Raw genomic sequence first — 22182 nt, forward strand, 5'->3', positions numbered from 1 at the left:
ATATTATGATAGTTTTAAAGTAATACAAAAGTTTGCTATAAATAACTTTTATGTAATTTTTAGTGATATAAAAATAATTATCATATTTTTATATATACAATATATTAATAGATGTATGAACAGAATAACTTTAAAATTTAAAAAACTCATTTATATTATATTAATAATAAAGTTTATTAATATTTTATTTTTGTTGTAAATTATTTATTTATTATTTAAAATAAATAAAACTAAATAAAACCCTTTGAATATAATTTTTAACAAAAAAAATAATATTTTATTAAAAATATTGTACAAGAAGTGTACAAATTATAAATGAATAACTTTGTACTGCAGAATGAGATTATATTAAGGGTTAGATTAGATTAGATGAGTATACTCTAAATAAAGCACAGTCTTATTATAAGGAAAGGCAGATAATTTTATATTTTAATCTTTAATAAATGTTTTTGTTGTCTATTTAGCACATCTATCGATATCTGGATTATCTAAGTAGGCATTGCAAACACGACATTGTTTACGAATGACTGCCAACTCGCCCTCTGCAGCCCCGGGACGACAGTAGTATAAGGTTTCCGGTTTGCATTGTGTGCCTATCATTACCGGTCCATAACTCCAACCCAAGCTAGCAATGTATTTACGATTGGCTCGTTTGCCACATAACTGTCCCTCGTATGGCTGAGTGCATCGGCATCCAGATTTATCTATTTAAAATTAATTGTATTAATTAAATTATAGATTTTATAACATATTAATGTATTTAAAATATAAGGAGTGATATTTAGATATATAGTATACTAAATAAACATTTAAAATAATAGACAAGTTTTTTTCTCTCTAATTATCACATTATGCAAGTGTTTTGTTTAAAATAAACATCCAAAAAAACATTACCCGTTTTAATGTAAGTTCCAGTAGTATTAGTAATATCAGGTTCAATATTTGCCAAAATTTGGTTAAGGTTTATAGCAAATAACAAAAATATAATAAAAATATTTAAAAATTTAATCATCATATTTTATCAAGTTTTGATTTTTTGTGGTGATTATCTCTACAGTATATTGTATATAACTATTGTGTTTCTGTGTATACGTGTCGGTTTTATTGCAAATATTATATTGTATTTTTTTAAACAGATGTCAATAACGTATTATAATAATATAAAGGTATGATTATTATTAATTAATTAATTAATGATAACTAGAAACAAATTAAATAAATAAAAAAATTTATTGGTTAATTTTTAAATTTGATTAATCATTTTTTCAGAAAATAATATTACAATATATAATTTTCTAGCTAATTAGAAATATTATATATATAACTTTTTTTTTATTTTATACAATAAAAAATACAGGTGTACTAAAACTATATACAGTTTTATACTAAAATTAAAATATATGATATTAACATATTGAAAATAATGTATTAAGCATAAAATTTCATTAAAATAATTAAAAATAAATTTAATAAATTTAGTGTCTATTATTCAACACTATCATTAATTTTACAATTATCTTGAACAATTAATTCTAATCATATACTCACAAAATCAAAGTTTACTTAAGTTGAACTAAAGTAACCTAGTTAAAAATACTTGAATCACTAAATTTTAGATAATTGTTTTATAATTTACTATTATTTAATATGATAAATATAATAGTAAACATAATCATCTGTGTCTATTCTCAGACCTATTTTTTTATTTATTTACTTAATTGGATAATATTTAAAAAAATAAAATAAAAAATACTACTGTTATACAGTATTTATTTTGTTTATAAAATATTTCATTATTATATTGAACATCAATAGTTTAAAAACTAATATGCATTAGCTGTTAATTTAATGTAAACTTTAATATTATTTAAAATAATTATTATCATTATTATTTTAAGTTAGAAATTTTTTCAAATCATAATATTATTTTGAATAATAATTATTAGGAGTATAATGACATGAAATTATGATATTAATATTATTAAATTAATTTTATAAAATTTTTTAGTCCAAAATACTATATAAGTTAAATCAATTAACAGATATAAATAGTATTATTAATTATTATATACTTATAATATCTATATATACAGTATATATCGAATTTTAATAATAAAAATTTGATAATTTAAAAAAAATGAAATTATATATATTATTATTGCTAGTATTATCAGTCATACAATGCTATGCAGTGATATGGCATGGCTATGATAATGATCAACAAACCAATTATCAATACTATACCTCTGGTGGGATTAAAACCGGTTTGAATGCCGACAGTCCACAGTTTACACTTAATGGCAAACCTATAACCATATTTAGCGGTTCATTGCATTATTTTCGGTTACCGAAAGCCTATTGGAAAGATCGTCTATTGAAGTACAGGGCGGCCGGACTTAATGCGGTATTTATTTAGTTATTTTTAACATAATTTCATTTATTAAATAAAATCTTTTAACACTTTTGGATACTGATTATTTAAGTTGATATAAAATTATTAATTATTTATTAATTAAAATTAATATTAAAATTAATTAATTTTTTCTTTCATTTAATAACTTCTTTTTTATAAAAAAAAATTTCTTATACTAAGTACTAAAATAAATATTACATTTTTAATTTTTTTTTAACTAACTTTCCGTTTCTCATCCATATCTCTATCTATTTGTTTCCAATTATATTGAAATTAAGGTACAATTTTACAGTCCATGGAATCTACACGAAGAACTGCCCGATAAATGGGACTTCGAGACCGGTTTTCTCGATCTCAAGTCGTTCCTCGAGGCGGCCAAAGAGGCCGACCTGTTTGTCCTGTACCGTATCGGACCGTATATGTGCGGCGAATGGGATTTGGGTGGCTATCCGTCCTGGTTGCTGCGCGATCCTAATATGCGGCTGCGTTCAAATTACGGGCCACATTTGGAGGCAACCCGCAAGTATTATCAAAAAGTATTGTCCATTGTTGGCGAGTTTCAGTTTACCCGAAACGGTGGTCCGATAATAGCCATGCAATTTGAGAACGAATACGGAGGCATTCATAACGATGCCGACAGAGAGTACTTCCAGTTTTTAAGAAAAACCATTGAAGACAACAATTGGCGAGAATTGTTGTTCAATTGCGACCCATTTATGGGTGCGGCAAACGCCGCCAAAACGGTTTTACCCGGTATGGCCTTATTATGCTAAGTATCTATAAATATATAAACTATATTGATATCTACATTATATAATAGATATATGCAGTAATTATTAGAGATAATTTAGAATTTAATTAAATAATTAAATTATAACCCAGGTATATTGGAGGCTGATGATTTCAACTCGGATTCACTAAATTATTTGAATGCATTGCGTAATGCTCAACCTAACCGACCACTGTATGTGTCGGAGTTTTGGCCCGGGTGGTTTGACCAGTGGGGCGATAAACACAATACAATGACTATTCAACATTTTGAGAAAGAGGTTACCGATATTATGTTTGTGGCCAATTCGTCCATCAATTTCTACATGTTTTTCGGCGGCACTAACTTTGGGTTTATGAACGGCGATACTGTAGTAACCAGTTATGACTATAATGCACCGCTTAGTGAAACAGGTTTGACTATCTGTCCTCTATATATATACATCTATATTAGAAAATATTTTAATTATTTTTTAGTTTGTATTAAAAGTTATCTCACTCACTCACTCACTCACTCACTCACTCACTCACTCACTCACTCACTCACTCACTCACTCACGCACGCACGCATACACTCTCTCTCTCTCTCATATTGTTTTATTTGTTTATTAATTTAGTAGATAATTGTAATTAAATTTTATATTATAAAAATGATATTAATATTATTATTTTTTCGAAAAATAATAGGCAATTATACGGACAAATACTGGAAGACCATAGAGTTGATCACAAAGTTTACCAAAGAGCGAGGTCTACCACAACTAATAAAACCGAAACCGCCGACACCGGCACTGACCACTGGTTATGGAAAATTGAAAATCAAAGACTACTTGACTTTGGATCAGGTGTTGGCTAAAGTGAAGTCCGTCATCGTAACCGACCGACCGCAGCACATGGAGATGCTAACTGTTGGCAAAAATTACGGACAAATGTTTGGTTTTATACTCTATAGACTAACAAATTTGAATAAATTTAAACACATAAAACTTACCGGTAATTAATTATTATACTTAAAAAAATGTATTTAATATCAAAATAATTAATTAATTGATTAACAAAATTTTAAATATATTGCGTAATGTCTATCAGGTGGTGCATCAGATCGCGGAGTAATACTTATCGATGGCAAACAAGCGGGTATTGTCGACAATACCAATGACTATAATCAAGATATTGACGACTCATACTTTGTCAAAACTACGGCCGAACACGTATTGGACATTATAGTCGAGAACACCGGTCGGGCAAAGATTGGCGGCGGTATCAATACAGCCCGTAAAGGTCTGAACGGCGATGTCTTGATCGACGGCAAAGTGGCCACCAATTTTCATACATATCCACTGGATTTCAAAGAGCCGTTTGTCAATGAATTGGATCAACTAAAAGGTAGTTCCTATGGTACAGTACAAGACTTGAAGGCACCGGCATATTATCGTACGGAACTTCATATTAATGGTCAACCAAGAGATACGTTTTTGCGTTTGGACGGCTGGACAAAAGGCAACGTATTTGTGAACGGTTTCAACATCGGTCGCTACTATTATGTCGGCCCTCAGAAGACACTGTACATACCGGCACCGTATCTGAAAACTGGTGCCAACCAGATATCTGTGTTTGAATTGCATGTCAGTAGAGATACAGTTGAATTGGTTGATAAACCAGATTTGGGTTAAATAACAATACATGAATCAAAAAAAATAAAAATTGACAATAAATTATAATTTTTAAGATTGATATAAATAATAATACATATTTTAAATTTTATTTTTGCTGTAATTAATTGATAATTAATTTTATCAATAATTATCAATTTTTTTTAAATATTTCGATATATTAAAAAATAATAGTATATAATTGCAATTAAATAATAAATATATAGTATAACAAATCCATTAATAAGTAACTAATAGGTGAGTAAAAAGTTATACTGTATTATTAGAGTTATCAAGGTTATATTATATATATATATATATCAATATTACATAATTTATAGTATATGTTATATTTATACTGTATAAATTTAGTATTAAATAAAAATTAAGTTATATAATAGTCGCAATTGACTTAAAGATATTTTATACAAATAGACAATATAAAAATTATTATTTTTTAATTTAATATGTTAGACAATAATTAAAAACTTTATTTTCTATATAAATTTTCTAATAATATTTAGATAATCCATATAAATTATTTTTTGAAATTATTATGTAATTATTACTTAATTTTATTATTGACTAAATACTTGATAATTTTATTTAACTTATTTAGTACAATATTATTTCAAAAATAAATAAATAAATAACTTTATTTTGCTAATACAGAATTATAAACTATTTTTTGAAAAATTAAAAAAAATTTATAATGAAAAATTCTATTTAATTATTTTAATTATTTATCATTTAGTGTACTTAAAATCAATAGATAAGTAAAACTGAGCTAAAAATCACTAATAGCTAAATACTGTACTTAAGTATTGTTCAAAATTTTGATAATTGTTTTATAATATCTCATTAACATCTGTGTCTATTCTCAAACCTATTTAATAATTTATTTACAAAATCATAGTCTAGATTTTTTTAAATATTAAATTTTATTTAATTTAAAAAATAATTAATTATTATAATAAATAATTTAATTAATATGCATTAGTTGTCTTAGATAATGTAAAATTTAATATATACAATATTAGTTTTATTTAAAATTATTTTTTTCAAATAATATATTAATTGAAAAAACAAGTATTAGATAAATATTTATATAATATTATTATATAATATTATTTGATTAAGATAAAATTAGTGTAGATAAAATTATTAAAAATATTTTTTAAATGTGAAATATAACATAAGTTAAAGTAATTAACGGATATAATAAATAGTATATAATATAAATACTTTAGAAATACTTTTATTAAACTTAGTGTCACTATTATATTAGTGATTACTTTAAATTAAATATATTTTTTATTAAATAGTAGTAATATATGTTTGATGATTTAAAATAAAAAAAATGAAATTATATATTTTATTATCAATAGTATCACTGGCTATACAATGCTATTGTAATGACCAACAAACCAATTATCAATACTATACCTCTGGTGGGATTAAAACCGGTTTGAAGGCCGACAGTCCACAGTTTACACTTAATGGCAAACCTATAACCCTATTCAGTGGTTCATTGCATTATTTTCGGTTACCGAAAGCCTATTGGAAAGATCGTCTATTGAAGTACAGGGCGGCCGGACTTAATGCGGTATTTATTTATATAATATATTTTTATTTTATTTTTAAATATAAATTATGAATTTATCAAATTAACATAACTTTTACTATAAATTGTCTATTATTTAAACATAGATACAATTTTACAGTCCATGGAACCTACACGAGGAATTGCCTGATAAATGGGACTTCGAGACCGGTTTTCTCAATCTCAGGGCGTTCCTCGAGGCGGCCAAAGAGGCCGACTTGTTTGTCATGTACCGTATCGGACCGTATATGTGCGGCGAATGGGATCTGGGCGGCTATCCGTCCTGGTTGCTGCGCGATCCTAATATGCGACTGCGTTCAAACTACGGGCCACATTTGGATGCCACCCGCAAATGGTACCTAAAGGTACTGTCCATTATTGATGAGTTTCAGTTTACCAAAAACGGTGGTCCGATAATAGCCTTGCAATTTGAGAACGAATTCGGTGGCATTCATAACGATGCCGACAGAGAGTACTTCCAGTTTATGAGAAAAACCATTGAAGACAGCAAATGGCGAGAATTGTTGTTCAATTGCGACTCCGGTATGAGTGCGGCAGATGCCATGAAAACGGCTTTACCCGGTATGTCCCCTATGATCTTATGTTGTTTATAAATTTATATCTTTATGTACAGTGACTTACAGAGTCTTAAATAACGGCGCCGACGACGATGCTTTTAATTTCAATTATCTGGCCAACAATACGCTGGATTTAAAAGTGACCAAGAACAATGTTGTAGATAAATTTAAACTGGATAAGATTGTAATTGGTCATTTTTTAATTAATTGTATCATTGGCTATATAATATACAGTCGACTGTTAAAAAATTGTAAAAATGATAGTCAACTGCAATTATATGCCCAATAATATAATTAATTAAAAAATGACCAATTACAATATTATCCAGTTTAAAATTATCTACAACATTGCCCTTGATCACTTTTAAATCCAGCTTATTGTTGGCCAGATAATTGAAATTAAAAGCATCGCTGCTGCATAGTAGCATAGACTATAATACTGTAGATATACTGTACAGTAAATATATATATAATTTATTATTTAATTGAAAAATTTGTCAAAAAAATAAATATCATACAATTACTAATGATTTAATTTGGACCCAGGTATTTTGGAGACCGACAATTTCAACTCGGATTCACTCAAATATTTGGATGCATTGCGTAAGGCCCAACCTAACCGGCCACTGTATGTGTCTGAATTTTGGCCCGGGTGGTTTGACGCTTGGGGTGAAAAACATCATACAATGACTATTCAGCATTTTGAGAAAGAGGTCACCGATATTGTGTTTGTTGCCAATTCGTCCATCAATTTCTATATGTTTTTCGGCGGCACTAACTTCGGCTTTCTCAATGGTGATACCGTAGTAACCAGTTATGACTATAATGCACCGCTTAGTGAAACAGGTTTGACTATCAGTCCTATCTATCTATATATATATCTATTAATCTATAAAAAAATGTTTTTTTTAAATTAAATCAAAAGGCAATTATACGGACAAATACTGGAAAACCAAAGAGTTGATCACAAAGTTTATCAAAGAGCGAGGTTTACCACAACTGAAAACACCACAACCGCCGACACCGGCACTGACCGTTGGTTATGGAAAATTGAAAATCAAAGACCATTTGACTTTGGATCAGGTGTTGGCCAAAGTAAAACCTGTGATTGTAACCGACCGACCGCAGCACATGGAAATGCTAACTGTTGGCAAAAATTACGGACAAATGTTTGGTTTCATAAATTATCGATTAACTAATTTGAAAAAATTTAAACACATAAAACTTACCGGTAATTATTATATTTAAAAAAAAAACTATTTTATTAATATTACAAAATTAATTAATAGACAAAAATTTCAATGTATTGCGTAATGTCTATTAGGTGGTGCATCAGATCGCGGAGTAATACTCATTGATGGCAAACAAGCGGGTATTGTCGACAATACCAAAGACTATAATCAAGATATTGACGACTCATACTTTGTCAACACTACGGCCGAACACGTATTAGACATTATAGTCGAGAACACCGGTCGGGCAAAGATCGGCGGCGGTATCAATACAGCCCGTAAAGGTCTGAACGGCGATGTCCTGATCGACGGCAAAATGGCCACCAATTTTCATACATATCCACTGGAGTTTAAAGAGCCATTTGTCAATGAGTTGGATCAACTAAAAGGTAGTTCCTATGATACAGTACAGGACTTGAAGACAGCACCGGCATATTATCGTACGGAACTTCATATTAATGGTCAACCGAGCGATACGTTTTTGCATTTGGACGGCTGGACAAAAGGCAACGTATTTGTCAACGGTTTCAACATCGGTCGCTACTATTATGTCGGCCCTCAGCAAACACTGTATATACCGGCGCCTTATTTGAAAGCCGGTACTAACCAGATATCGGTGTTTGAATTGCATGCCAGTAGAGATACAGTTGAATTGGTTGATAAACCAGATTTGGGTTAAATAATACTAATAATATTTCAGACAAAAAATATAATTATTGAATAATATTTAATTTAATAATAAATTTTTATTTTGATATAAATAACAAATATTTTTTATTTTAGTGTAATTATTTTAATTGAAGTATTAAAAAACTTATTCAATTTCATCATTATATTATACATTATACAGTATACATATATGTATGTATGTATATATTGAGATTTTAAAAAATAAATTAGATATTATGTTATATTTTATATTCAAGATAATAAAACTAAAAAACTAATAAATAAATAACATTTAGTTTTTATTATTATCGTATCTTTGTTTATATTATTTCTAAAATATTAAAACTAAATATTTTTTATAAACAAAATATTTATTAAAGTAAACTCAATATTATTGAATATACTGTACATTGAAATGTTTATTCATAAGTTATGAATCATAACTATAGAAAAACAAAAATATATTATGAGTTTTATTAAATACATAATTAATTTGATATTTTATGGCAATATATTGATAACAAAATCTGAGTTTATTTACGACAATTTTACCGGTTTAGAGACACCGGTCCGCACCGATATCTACTATGCCATCGAAAATGTCAAAACCGGTCACTATATGATATGGTTTGGCACAAATGAGACGGTAGTTGACCAGTTGGCCGCAAATCAGAGCCGATTTTGGCATCTGTTTCAAGCGCTGGATAACGGCTGGTATAAAATGCGCCACCAGTTTGGCAGTCATATGGTTCAGATTACCCGTACACCGGATAATGTTAATTATCATATTTATGAAAAATCCTGTGGACCAGGTATTATAAGTTATACAAATTAGTTATAATTATAGATACAGTAAACTAAAATTATCAAGCATAACTATCATAATATATTATTATTGATTTATTATTATAATTTTTAAAGTTTTTTACTTAGTTATTAATACTGTTTTTAAAAAATATTTATAAATATATCCCTTTATAAAATTAACTATCCAGATAATGAGGAACTACCAATTGGTGAACTGGTAGGTCAATACAAATTGATATGCCATGTAGTAGACAATAGTGACTATTCTGAGTTTACATGGAAATTTATTGAACGTACAAACCATAGGACAACAATAGTTGACTATATTTTCAATTGTGATCAAAAATATTATCTACTAATTGTCATCGCACTGGTAGTTGTTATCATATTAAATATTTTAGCAGACAAAGAGGTTAATCAAAAATATCCTAGATGAAACAAATAAGGCAACTTAAAATATAAATTGTAATATTAATGTTTTTACTTGTAAATAATGTTTTTTTTTAAAAAAAAATAATAATTATTATTATTTTATAGTATTATTGAATAAACTAAACAGTGTTTATATTAGATTTTATAATTTTAGTTTGTTTTGTTAGTTTAGTTAATTTATAATATAATATTGTTGTTGTTATTAATAATTTTCAAGGATAATCTTAAAATGTTTAATAATAATTATTAAAATATTTGCTTAACGATAGTGTGATTGTATATTATATATACAGTAGTATATTATAACTTTAAATTGAATGATACTATTTATATATCAAAATTAAATGTTTATAAAGTTTATAACAGCAGAAACTTTATTGAGAAATAATCAACAGTTAGACATTGTCAGCAAATTTATTGCTTTCAACTATAATATATGATATAAATTAATTAATTATCAACAAAAAAAACATATACACACTAAGAAAATAAAGTATATTTAATACTGTATATTATTTAACTCATAGTATAAATATAAATTTATATATATATCAAATAAACTATAATAATATCAAATGTGAATATTAGTTGTCCGGATATTATTAAATATTTTTTGTTAGTACACACCATTAGGATAAATGGCATTGGATTACTAAAATATATATATATATATATATATTGTTTTGTTTGTTAATTTAATAATCTATATTTCATATTAATTGTTGATATGCTAGTTGAATATGAATCATAATATTATTATTAAATATCCATATTTAAAAAAAATCAAAAATTGTATATACAGTATATTGATATCACCAAACAAAATATTAATAAATATTTATAATATATTCATTCAGTTGACTAATTAAATATTTACATAATAATACAATAATATTAAATGATGTTTCAAAAAATATTATCAAGCAACTTTTATAGCAAATGTGCACTACAAAAAAAGATAACACATTATAACTGTTAAAACAATATTTGTCAAACTATTAACTACTGTATGTTTAATTTTTTTTTGATAAATAAATTTTTATATAAATTTTTTGTAAATACAATACTATATTTATTGTGTATGTGTTTTTAAGTGTCTCATAATAAAATGTGAAATCATAGTTTCTTATTTGTTTTTTAATTATTAAAAAAGTTAAACTATTTTTATTTTATTTTTTTGAATAAAATATTTACTAAAAAAATGAATACCTATTTAATATTATTTCTGTTTGGACTATCATTCAGCATAAATACCATTATCAGTGTTTCATCGATCAATAATTCAAAATTAGGTTAATTTTTACAACAAAAAAACTAAATAATTAAATTATACAATATTTGATTAACAACTTATTAATAACTAATAACTGCATACATCCTATAATTAATTATAATTTATAATATAACATAATATTTTTTATTTAGGACTAACTGAGCTATTATGCGACATGGATATGGATGATCCGGAAAAATTCATACATAATAGCTCATCATCATCATCGGCAACGGGAACCCAACCGGTACTCAATAGGAAATGTGTTCGCGTGGACAGTACCGACGGTATCGGTACGATAGTGTTTGACCCGAATACTATGCCATTGAAACAATGGTACGAATGGCTGGCACTGGTACCCGAAAACTCTAGTGTACTGTTGACATTGACCAACTTTACTATCGACATAGTGGACATACTATACATACACGACGGCGATTCGGTAGCCAACAAAACATTACTGGTAACAGTTGGCCGTATACTACCCACTACTGTAGTTTCAAGCGGTAATCGACTATTTATTAGATATTGCCCGCAAACGGTTAGATCAAATCCGACTAATATAACATTTATTCCAATTAAACATGGTAAGATTTTATTATTTTTTAGCTACAATAGTATAAAGTTAATTAAATATATCATTTTTAAATACTAATTAACAGGTTGTGGACATACCTATACGGAACCAGAAGGTATAATCTATAGTCCCGGTTATCCTGATGGCTATTACAATGGCATAAACTGCGAGTGGAAGATAACTGTGTCGACATCAAAATATATTGTACTAATGTTTGACGAGTTTCAAACTGAACCCGACAACGATATGTTGCGCATCGGTAGCTACTATAGGACTCTGAGCGGTAATGATAATCCGGGAAACTTTATCTCAAAATACAATTATATGGATCTGATATTTACGACAAATCAGGCAATTACTGGACGAGGATTTAAGATACGTTACACTTCAGTCAATTGGGGTAAGAGATCATCTAAAAAGTTGTTTTTTATATAATATGATTAATTAATTAATAGATAAAAATACAACATATCTTATATCTACCGCCAATGCCTTAATTGAATACCAATCAAACATCAACAAAACAATTGCCATCAATGGTCACAATTGGCTGGAAGTGATTGGTTATGATAAGCGAAAAAATCTTGTTATATGCTATGACAGAGATTTAGATAAATTGCTATTAAAATCAGTGAAAACAAACTTAATCAATAACACTGTTATTAGTGGCAAAACACGAGAGATTAAACTTATGGGACGGCCTACTAGTATCACCTATCACTGGATCTATGATTTGGTCTATTGGATAGACCTGGAGTCCAAACATATTATTGCATTAAACATTACCGACACCGACAACAACAATATCTATACTATCGCTGATCTATCGGACGAAACGCCACGCGATTTGCAGGTAAACATTGTAAAGTCGTCGCTAGTTTGGAGCAATATTGGTGACAACCCGTGTATAATGCACTGTCAATTGGACGGTAATAACCAATCGGTACTCTACCGTAATCAGAGGCAGGCATTTCATTTGACAGTCGACTATCAGACTGAACGATACTATTTTATTGATATTACCGATCATACACTTTATGCCATTAATTTTGATGGAAACCATGAGATTCGTGTTTTAAAGTCTAGCGAATACTTTGACTCAATTCGGTCGATGACTGTCCTCAACAATGACCTGTATTTGTCTACCGATGAAATGATCTATCGTATGCCTCATTTGGATTTGGCCATCAATCGCATCCAAGTACTATACAAAACATACATGTTTTCTATCTATCAGTATAGTATGCAAAAAGCTGTCACAATTGACAGAAAACATATATATGGTTTCAAGATTGTGGATAATATTGATCTCCAACCCCCAGCAAACAATATTTGTTACTTACATAACTGTCCACATATTTGTTTACCAAGTACTGGCCAGTCGTATTCATGTATAGAGCCCGACAGCTATCTCACAAAATTGCCAAAACCTGTTCAAAATTTGACAAAAATTATCAATAATTTTGTCTATAAATATCAATCGGACAAACACTCGTTGATTAACTCGATATTCATATCAGTATTAATTGTGACAAACATTTTGTTTGCGATCATGTTTTACAGGTAAGAGAGAGAGAGAGAGAGAGAGAGAGAGAGAGAGAGAGAGAGAGTAAATCTTATATCAAACTATGATATTATATTAATATTTTTGTCTTTTTTAAAATAGATCTAAAATAACTGGTTTTTATAGTAGGCTAACCAGTACTGGTAGGCTATCATCAGCACAGGTAGATAGACATGTTGATTTTGTTAACAAATTGAGCGATAATAATCTACTACTTAATGAAGATGATAACTCAGATCTATAATATATATATATTATTAATAATATTATTATTATTATTAGTATTTCATTGACGTTGATGTTAGTCATTATAATACTACTCTAATTAACAAAACAGTAAATCAAAATATTTTAATCTTAATTATATATCTCTTATAATTATATTACAAATGTCTATATATATAATATAACTTTATAATATATTTTAATTTTAAATGTAAATTATAAATTGAATATTTTCTTAATATAACTGTTACACTATATATTTCAAATCAATTATACATTAATTAAAAAATTTATTGTAATTTTTTTGTTTGTTAATAAAACTTATTAAATTTTCTAGATGAGTGATTTTTATTACTACTGTCTATCTGTAAACTAACTGTCCACTGTGCTATTATATCAATTATTAGTAAATGTATTAAATAAAGCAATTTTTAAAATTATTGTTAAAACAATATAAATATTAAAAATATTTATTTTTATGTATTTTGTTTGAAAAATTTTTTTATTCAAAAAAAAAGTTTTTAAAAAAAAATTAAAAATATATATTGATTAGAGAAAGAAAGAGAAAGGACAGTCAGCTTTTTATTAGTTAACATACCGACAAAAAATGAGCGGAAATTGGGGAAAAAACTATCAGTGGGAAGAAAGGGATTTGATAACATGGGAAAGGGATATCGACAAAAAAGATGAGAACTACGAGTATGACTACGACGAGCCGATAGTCGATCCAAGATATCGCGAATATCTGAAAGGAAACAGAGATTTGCCGAATAGAACGCTAACCGACCGGTTGAGACACAAAAAACCGACAATTTATGGCCGATCCAGAGAGGGTCGTCGACTGTATGGACCGGCAGATATCACCGATTTGGGAATGCCTACAGACTTTGACTTTCAGCGCGAATGGACAGCAGACAGAAATTTGATTGAACAGACACTGAACATGAATTTTGAACAGATGTTAGGTCAGGGAGGTTTTGGTCAGGTGTGGCGAGTCCGGATGGGTGCCAACAATATGACTTATGCAGCCAAAGTACTGGAGCTTAGGCGATTTGCCAAAAATACCAGTGCAAACGTACGCAAGTCTATGAAAAAGATGCTCGTGGAAGTGGAGGCCGTACGCGGACTACAGCACCCAAACATAACTCGTATTGAGTTTGTATTGCACGTGAGGGACGAGCTCACAGAAATGCGGTCGGCTTTTGTAGTCATATTTATGGAGCTGTGCGAGGGTTCACTCGAAGACGAACTACACTTACGACTGAATCAGCAAATGACTGAACAGGAAGCCCACGTATGGTTTGTCCAGATTATAGCCGGTTTGAAGTATTTGCACGACAATCGTGTGGCCCATATGGACATCAAGCCGGAGAACATACTTGTTAAACGGCACCCGCAAACAGTGTACAAGTTGGGCGACATGGGATTGGAGTTGATCTATCAGCCCGATGAACCAATGGTTACCGACAGAGCGCGCGGAACTCCCGGCTTTCTAGCACCGGAATTGGTAGATCAGGATCAAGGATCCATACGCTCGCTGTTAGGTTTGCCCAATCGACACAAAGCAATCAAATGTGATGTCTATTCTCTAGGCATAACACTGGCCGTGTCGTTGGGCGGCGGCTCCAAACTTGACCTCTATATTCATCGTCCAGACGGTATGATACTGGACCTGAACAGGTATATGAACCACGCACTGCTCAGACCGGGCGGTAGATTCACTGAAAGGGATGACGTTATTAAACTGTTGAAAGGTATGTGTTCAGTGGTTTCCTCAAATAGATTCACCATTGATCAGGTGCTTCAACACAGTTGGACCACTAAAAAGCACTGATATGTGAGAACAACAACCAAAAAGAAATTAAATCAGTATTAGATTAGAAAAATAAATTCAAAACAAAAAACTTTTTCTTTTAGTTTTCCAGAAATAACATTACAATCTAGTTATTGAAAATAATTTTTAAGTGATATTTTTTTGATGATATTGTTTATAACATTGTTTACTCTTAAGACACGATCATCAACTGGCAAACAATCGTTTGATAAACACCACACCTAAACCACTACCGACACTGTAATGACCATACACTGGACAAGCGACCAATAGTGGACATACGAGTTGTTACTTTTGATTAGTAACCAATCGGCATACCTGTCCCGTTGCATACCTACAAAGTGATGTTTCATTTGATTAATTCTGATCTCTACTGTTTCCATAATATCAGACATATTGTACAACTGATCCAACGATTCTCTGATATCCTGACTAACGTTTTCCACCCGAAAGCCTCAGACCGAGACACTGACTAGTTTTGTATTAAACATTTAGTCTGTATTAGTAACACATAAACTATAGATACCTGTGTATATATGTTATGTTTTTTTAATATAACTGTTTATTTCAAATTAATTATACATTTAATTAAAAATTTTACTGTAATGTTTGATTAATAAAACTTATTAAATTATTTAGATTTAAATTATTAGTACTGTCTATCTTTAAACTACTTGTCCACTATGCTATTATAATTTTCAGTAAATGTATTAAACATACCGATTTTTAAAATAATATTACATATATTTTTAATATCTATTTTTATGTATTTTGTTAAAATTTATTTTTTAAATACAAAAATAAAGATTTAAAAAGAAAAATTAAATTTATATCTTGAAAGGACAGTCAGTTTTTTTATTAGTTGACATATCGGCAAAAAATGAGCAAAAACTTTGGATTCAACTATAAGTGGAAAAACAGGGATAGGATAACCTGGGAAACAGATATCGACAAAATAGATGGAAAATACGAGTATGACTACGAAGAGCCGATAGTCGATCCAAGATATTACAGATATCTTAAAGGAAACATCAATTTGCCGAATAGATCGCTTGTCGACCGGTTGAGACACAAAAACCCGACAATTTATGGCCGCTCCAGAGAGGGTCGTCGACTGTATGGACCGGCAAATATTTCAGATTTGGGAATGCCTACAAACTTTAACTTTAAGCGCGAATGGACAGCAGACAAAAAACTAATTGAAAAGACACTGAACCTAAAATTTGAACAGATGTTAGGTGAGGGTGGTTTTGGTCAGGTATGGCGAGTCCGGGCGGTCGCCAACAGAAATATCTATGCGGCTAAAGTACTGGAGCTTAGGCGATTTGCCAAAGATAAAAGTGCAAACGTACGCGAGTCTATGAAACAGATGCTTCTGGAAGTGGACGTCGTACGTGGACTTCAGCACCCAAACCTTACGCGTATTGAACTTGTAGTGCACGTGCGGGACGCGCTCACCAATTTTCCGTCGGCTTTTGTAGTCATTTTTATGGAGCTGTGCGATGGTTCGCTCGAAGACTACCTATACTATCGACAGAATCAGCAAATGACTGAACGGGAAGCCCACGTATGGTTTGTCCAGATTATAGCCGGTTTGAAGTATTTGCACGACAATCGTGTGGCCCATATGGACATCAAGCCGGAGAACATACTTGTTAAACTGGATACGCAAACAGTATACAAGTTGGCCGACATGGGATTGGCGGTAACCTATCAGCCTAATGACCCAATGGTGACCGACATTGCGCGCGGAACTCGCGGCTTTTTTGCACCGGAATTGCTTAATCAGGACGCGTCGTCCATACGCCAGCTGTTAGGTTTGGCCTATCGGTACAGAGCAACCAAATGTGATGTTTATTCTTTAGGCATAACACTGGCCGTGTCATTGGGCGGCGGCTCCAGATTTTACCACTATATGAAGCCTCCAAAAGGAATGATACTGAATCTGAACAGATATATGAAAGACACACTCATCAAACCGGACGGTAGTTTCAGTGAAACGGATAACGTTATTACACTGTTGAAAGGTATGTGTGCAGTGAATCCGGCAAATAGATTCACCATTGATCAGGTATTTGAACACAATTGGATCTCTCAATGGAAATGATATATATATGGGAACAATAACAACATAAAGGCAAATGAAAGGAGTATTAGATTAGAAAAATAAATTTAAAAATAAAAATCTTATTATTTTTTGGTAGTTTCCCGAAGTTACGGTACTATTAGTAATTGATAACAATTTTTTATTGATATTTTATGATGATATTAGTTTTAACTTTTTTTTAATGAAATTTTTTTTTCGTCACTTAGGACAGTCATGTTGAACATCAAAGTGCTGATAACAGTAACAGTCCCGTTGTCTGGGTTTGACTTGTATTTTAAACTCAATGTCTATACAAACCATTGCATTTTGATGGCCAAATTGCCAACAATTTGTTTAACAATAATTGTTGTATACAATTATAATTATTATTAAATGGATTAGCATTTTATATATTGCTTTAGATAATAGATGTAATAAACTAATATTAAAAAATATTAGTAATACTGTTTATTAATAGTGTGTAATATTTATTTTTATGTATTTTTTTTAATTCAAAGTTTTTAAAAAAATTTAAAGTATGTATTGATTAGAAAAAGAAAGAAAGAGAAAGGACTGTCAGCTCTTTATTAGTTACATATCGGCAAAAAAATGAGCAAAAACTGGGGATTAAACTATAAGTGGACAGACAGGGATAGGATAACCTGGGAAACGGATATCGACAAAAAAGATGGGAAATACGAGTATGACTACGAAGAGCCGATAGTCGATCCAAGATATTACAGATATCTTAAAGGAAACATCAATTTGCCGAATAGATCGCTTGTCGATCGGTTGAGACACAAAAAACCGACAATTTATGGCCGATCCAGAGAGGGTCGTCGACTGTATGGACCGGCAAATATTTCAGATTTGGGAATGCCTACAAACTTTAGTAGTAGTAGTAGTAGTAGTAGTAGTAGTAGTAGTAGTAGTAGTAGTAGTAGTAGTAGTAGTAATAGTAGTAATAATAGTAATAGTAGTAGTTTTAAAAAATAATAATAATTCATTATAATTTTATTAATATTATTTTATTTAATTAAAATATTTAATTAATTATCGGCACCATTTTTTTTAACCATTTTGCCAACTTTTTTAATTATTCGTATTATTTGGAGCTTTTAACTATATATAAGAAATTATACATTAATAAAATATTTAAATTAAATTATTTTGATTAGTTTTTAACAAAACTAAAAAACATTTTTAATTTAATTTTTAAAAAAAAATATAATTTTTTGTTACCTTCTTCCTTGAAACTGATTTCTTTCAGCTGCGGGTGGTTTATTGGTTTTACCAAACGTTATATTAGATAATAAAACAATTATTATTATGAATAGTTGTAGTAATAATAAACTTAATTCATAGAATTTTGTCATAATTATTAATTTTTAATTGCTTTTTATTAAAATATTAAAATATATTTTTCATAAGTCAAAAGTATTTTCTAGTAAATGTAGTTTTGCTATAAAAATCAATACTATAAAAAAAAATATTTAATATTTTAATTAACAAAATTAATGTATGACGTATTAGTAGATGTATAACATATACTTATACAGTATAAGTTTTTACAAGTTTACATATTAACTTTTTTTTTAAAAAAAATATACTTATATAGAATAATAAACATCACACAATAATTAATATCACGAATTCCTGAAAGGAGTACATGTCTGAATTCTATATGTCCTTCCGTCTGTCCGCATTTAATTGAATTTTGAAATTTTGACTTCAGATTTAGATTAAGCATCAAAAATAAATTATAGGGGATCAGCATTAAAAATTTGATATCATCATGAACATAGAGAAAATGGCGGTAAAAATATAAAAATTTTAACGTTAAAAATTTTATAGAGCATGAAAAATAAGATATAATAAATCAGCATTATTTGAAAAAAATGAAAGTGGTTAAAGTATAAAAAATTAAATGTATGGTAATGTGATTTTCTAAGTTTTGTATTATTAATATAAAAATAATTCAGCACTTTTTTTATAAATCTGTATTTATAAATTTGAATTATACTGAATCATTTAATACAATTTGGTATCCCACATGACTATAATTAAGTTTATTTTGTCATGCTGAATCATTTGATACACCACATGACTATAATTGAGTTAGTTTGTCATACAGAATGATTTGGTACTATGACTATAGTTGAGTTTATTTGGTCATACAGAATCACTTGATACCCCACATGACTATAATTGAATTTATTTTGTAAAATTCAATAATTTGAGTTTTTAAATTGAAGTTAAATTTAAATGACAAAAGATGAGTTTATTTTATCATTCTTAAGCATGTGATTTTAATATCATTTTTAATTGGGATTAATAGTTCGTATGTAAATGCTTTATGGCATTCTCAACTGGTTTTATATATTATTTTGTAAATACATAAAGTTGGTTACATAAAGTTTAAAATGTCAAAAATAAAAAAATTATTATTATTAGTTGTAGTAAAACACTTTATTCATAGAATTTACTCACTATTATTATTAATAATAAGTTAAACAATTTACTAAATAATATTATTTTAATTAAATCAAATTTATAATAAATTTCTTAAAAAATTGATGTAAAATAATCAAAAACAATATTTTATTAAATCCCATTTAAATACAATTTTATAAAATAAATACCATCTGTAGTTTTCTAATGTTAAATAAAATTTATTAAATATAAAATTTAATGCACTAATAATTACAGAAAACAAATTTAAATATAAATCAAAATTTATATTTAATCATTATTAATTAAAATCAAATATTACATGTTAAAATATTTTTAAAAATGTATATACATTAATTACTACTATATATTAATAAATAATTTTTAAAAAATTAATCTAAATATTAACAATTAAATTATCTTAAATATTTGTCGTAAAAATTTTGGGTACTGGAATTCTTCGTCTATTATTATTATTATTATTTAATCTAATTCTTGAAAATAAATTTGTTTGATTATTATCATTAGGACTTGGATAATGGTGGTGGTGATGATGATGATGATGATGATGATGTATAATACTATTAGTATTATTATTATCATTATTATTTTCAACATTATTTTCGACATTATTCTCCACATTATTGGTATTATGTAAATTTATGTTACGTGTGTGATACTCAATAATTTTGTTATAAATTATTTTAGTTAATTTAGTGATATTTATTAATGAAAATCCAAATAATAAACTAAGTAAACTACCAGATAAAATTATATATTCTAAAAACGAAAATCGATAATAAATTTCATAAACAAATACTGGCTCATTAGGCAAATCAATAAAAATATAATACGAATTGTTTGATTGAATTTTATTGTTTGATTTTAAATTTTTAGTATTAATAAATTGATAATAATATTCGACACAATCATCAACTTTAGCACAATAAACATCATTACAAAATAAAGTTATATCATTGTCTTCATATTCGGCAAACATTGTATTATTAATAATAAATTTATTATTAAAACTATTATTATACATAAAAACAGCCAAATTTGGTGGAAATTTATTATATTTATTAAAATAATTTAATTGCAAACAATTCCAAACACATTTGTTATGTTTCTTTGTTTGAGAATTTTGATTACAATTTTGATTATTAAGTTTATGTAATACTTGTTGTTTTCTATATTTAATAATAGAAGTGTCACCTGAAGTTAAATTAAATTTAATTATATTATTTGATTGAAAAAAATCATATAATAATTCATTTCGTTCATGTAGTCGAACAAAAACAATTTCATTTTTAATATTAGTTTTATTCAAAATATCTATCACTAAAAAATAACTATATTTGCTATTGTATTTAGAATTGTATTTATTATTATTTTCATTAAATAACTGGGAAAATATTGTAATATAAATAAAACGATTATCAAATAATACTCTAAAATCACTTATATTTTCACAGTAATTAAATTCGGTATTATAACTTCTGTAACAATAAAATAATTCATCAATGTCTAAATTAAATAATGAATATTGTTCACTAATTGTTAATGTATTGAATAATGTATAATTGAATTGATTTGAATTACTTAAAGTAAAATTATTGTAGATAGTTTTATTTAATAAATTTGATTTATCCAGGGCAATAGTTATGCCGGGTAACTTATACAGTTTTATTGGTTCAATATTAGTTGATGTGCCAATTTCATAGGAAAAATACAGTTTAGTTGGATCAATTAGATAATAGCAAAATGTACATGCTAATAGAAATATTATAGTATAATTAGTTATCTTAAGATAATTCATAGTTAATTTTTTAAAAATTATTATTTATCATAAAAAAGTTTGTATAATTCACTTATTTAATAAAATAGTATATTTTAAAGCTATAACATATTTTAAGTGCATATTTCAAACTGATATGTAATATTTCATCTCCTTTTATGTAATCCTTAAATAAACTATTATATCTAAAATAATAATAATAATACTTTTATTAAACTAT

General features: G+C 28.1%; 7 protein-coding genes across 7 annotated transcripts; 6 read left to right on the plus strand and 1 right to left on the minus strand.

The window, feature by feature from the left end:
• Positions 1 to 270: 270 nt before the first annotated feature.
• On the minus strand, positions 271 to 1091 carry LOC128960466 (uncharacterized). The gene is made up of 2 exons (XM_054306555.1): positions 895 to 1091; positions 271 to 704 (listed from the first exon to the last, which is right to left on the minus strand). The coding sequence occupies exons 1-2, from the start codon at positions 1013 to 1015 to the stop codon at positions 457 to 459; spliced, it is 369 nt and encodes a 122-aa protein (XP_054162530.1). The 5' UTR covers positions 1016 to 1091; the 3' UTR covers positions 271 to 456.
• Positions 1092 to 1647: 556 nt separating this feature from the next.
• Positions 1648 to 4888, plus strand: LOC128960062 (beta-galactosidase-1-like protein 2). Its single transcript, XM_054306132.1, has 6 exons — positions 1648 to 1678; positions 2166 to 2404; positions 2692 to 3166; positions 3296 to 3595; positions 3869 to 4174; positions 4271 to 4888. Exons 1-6 carry the CDS (start codon positions 1648 to 1650, stop codon positions 4852 to 4854), a joined length of 1935 nt encoding a protein of 644 aa, XP_054162107.1. The 3' UTR covers positions 4855 to 4888.
• Positions 4889 to 6160: 1272 nt separating this feature from the next.
• Positions 6161 to 8967, plus strand: LOC128960443 (beta-galactosidase-1-like protein 2). Its single transcript, XM_054306527.1, has 5 exons — positions 6161 to 6439; positions 6544 to 7018; positions 7561 to 7860; positions 7940 to 8245; positions 8339 to 8967. Exons 1-5 carry the CDS (start codon positions 6194 to 6196, stop codon positions 8923 to 8925), a joined length of 1914 nt encoding a protein of 637 aa, XP_054162502.1. The 5' UTR covers positions 6161 to 6193; the 3' UTR covers positions 8926 to 8967.
• A 451-nt stretch (positions 8968 to 9418) lies between these two features.
• On the plus strand, positions 9419 to 10164 carry LOC128960465 (uncharacterized). The gene is made up of 2 exons (XM_054306554.1): positions 9419 to 9727; positions 9911 to 10164. The coding sequence occupies exons 1-2, from the start codon at positions 9535 to 9537 to the stop codon at positions 10156 to 10158; spliced, it is 441 nt and encodes a 146-aa protein (XP_054162529.1). The 5' UTR covers positions 9419 to 9534; the 3' UTR covers positions 10159 to 10164.
• Positions 10165 to 11149: 985 nt separating this feature from the next.
• On the plus strand, positions 11150 to 13899 carry LOC128960442 (uncharacterized). Its single transcript, XM_054306526.1, has 5 exons — positions 11150 to 11446; positions 11580 to 12014; positions 12090 to 12404; positions 12460 to 13567; positions 13671 to 13899. Exons 1-5 carry the CDS (start codon positions 11356 to 11358, stop codon positions 13810 to 13812), a joined length of 2091 nt encoding a protein of 696 aa, XP_054162501.1. The 5' UTR covers positions 11150 to 11355; the 3' UTR covers positions 13813 to 13899.
• A 437-nt stretch (positions 13900 to 14336) lies between these two features.
• LOC128960449 (serine/threonine-protein kinase STK11-like) lies at positions 14337 to 15683 on the plus strand. Its single transcript, XM_054306536.1, has one exon. The coding sequence runs from the start codon at positions 14401 to 14403 to the stop codon at positions 15625 to 15627; it is 1227 nt and encodes a 408-aa protein (XP_054162511.1). The 5' UTR covers positions 14337 to 14400; the 3' UTR covers positions 15628 to 15683.
• A 767-nt stretch (positions 15684 to 16450) lies between these two features.
• Positions 16451 to 17772, plus strand: LOC128960450 (death-associated protein kinase 3-like). Its single transcript, XM_054306537.1, has one exon. It carries the CDS (start codon positions 16508 to 16510, stop codon positions 17732 to 17734), a length of 1227 nt encoding a protein of 408 aa, XP_054162512.1. The 5' UTR covers positions 16451 to 16507; the 3' UTR covers positions 17735 to 17772.
• Positions 17773 to 22182: the final 4410 nt, after the last annotated feature.

Source organism: Oppia nitens, unplaced genomic scaffold (assembly GCF_028296485.1).
Source record: "Oppia nitens isolate AA-2021 unplaced genomic scaffold, nextdenovo-longstitch-racon4-pilon3 scaffold4_pilon_pilon_pilon, whole genome shotgun sequence".
NCBI lineage: Eukaryota > Metazoa > Arthropoda > Arachnida > Sarcoptiformes > Oppiidae > Oppia > Oppia nitens.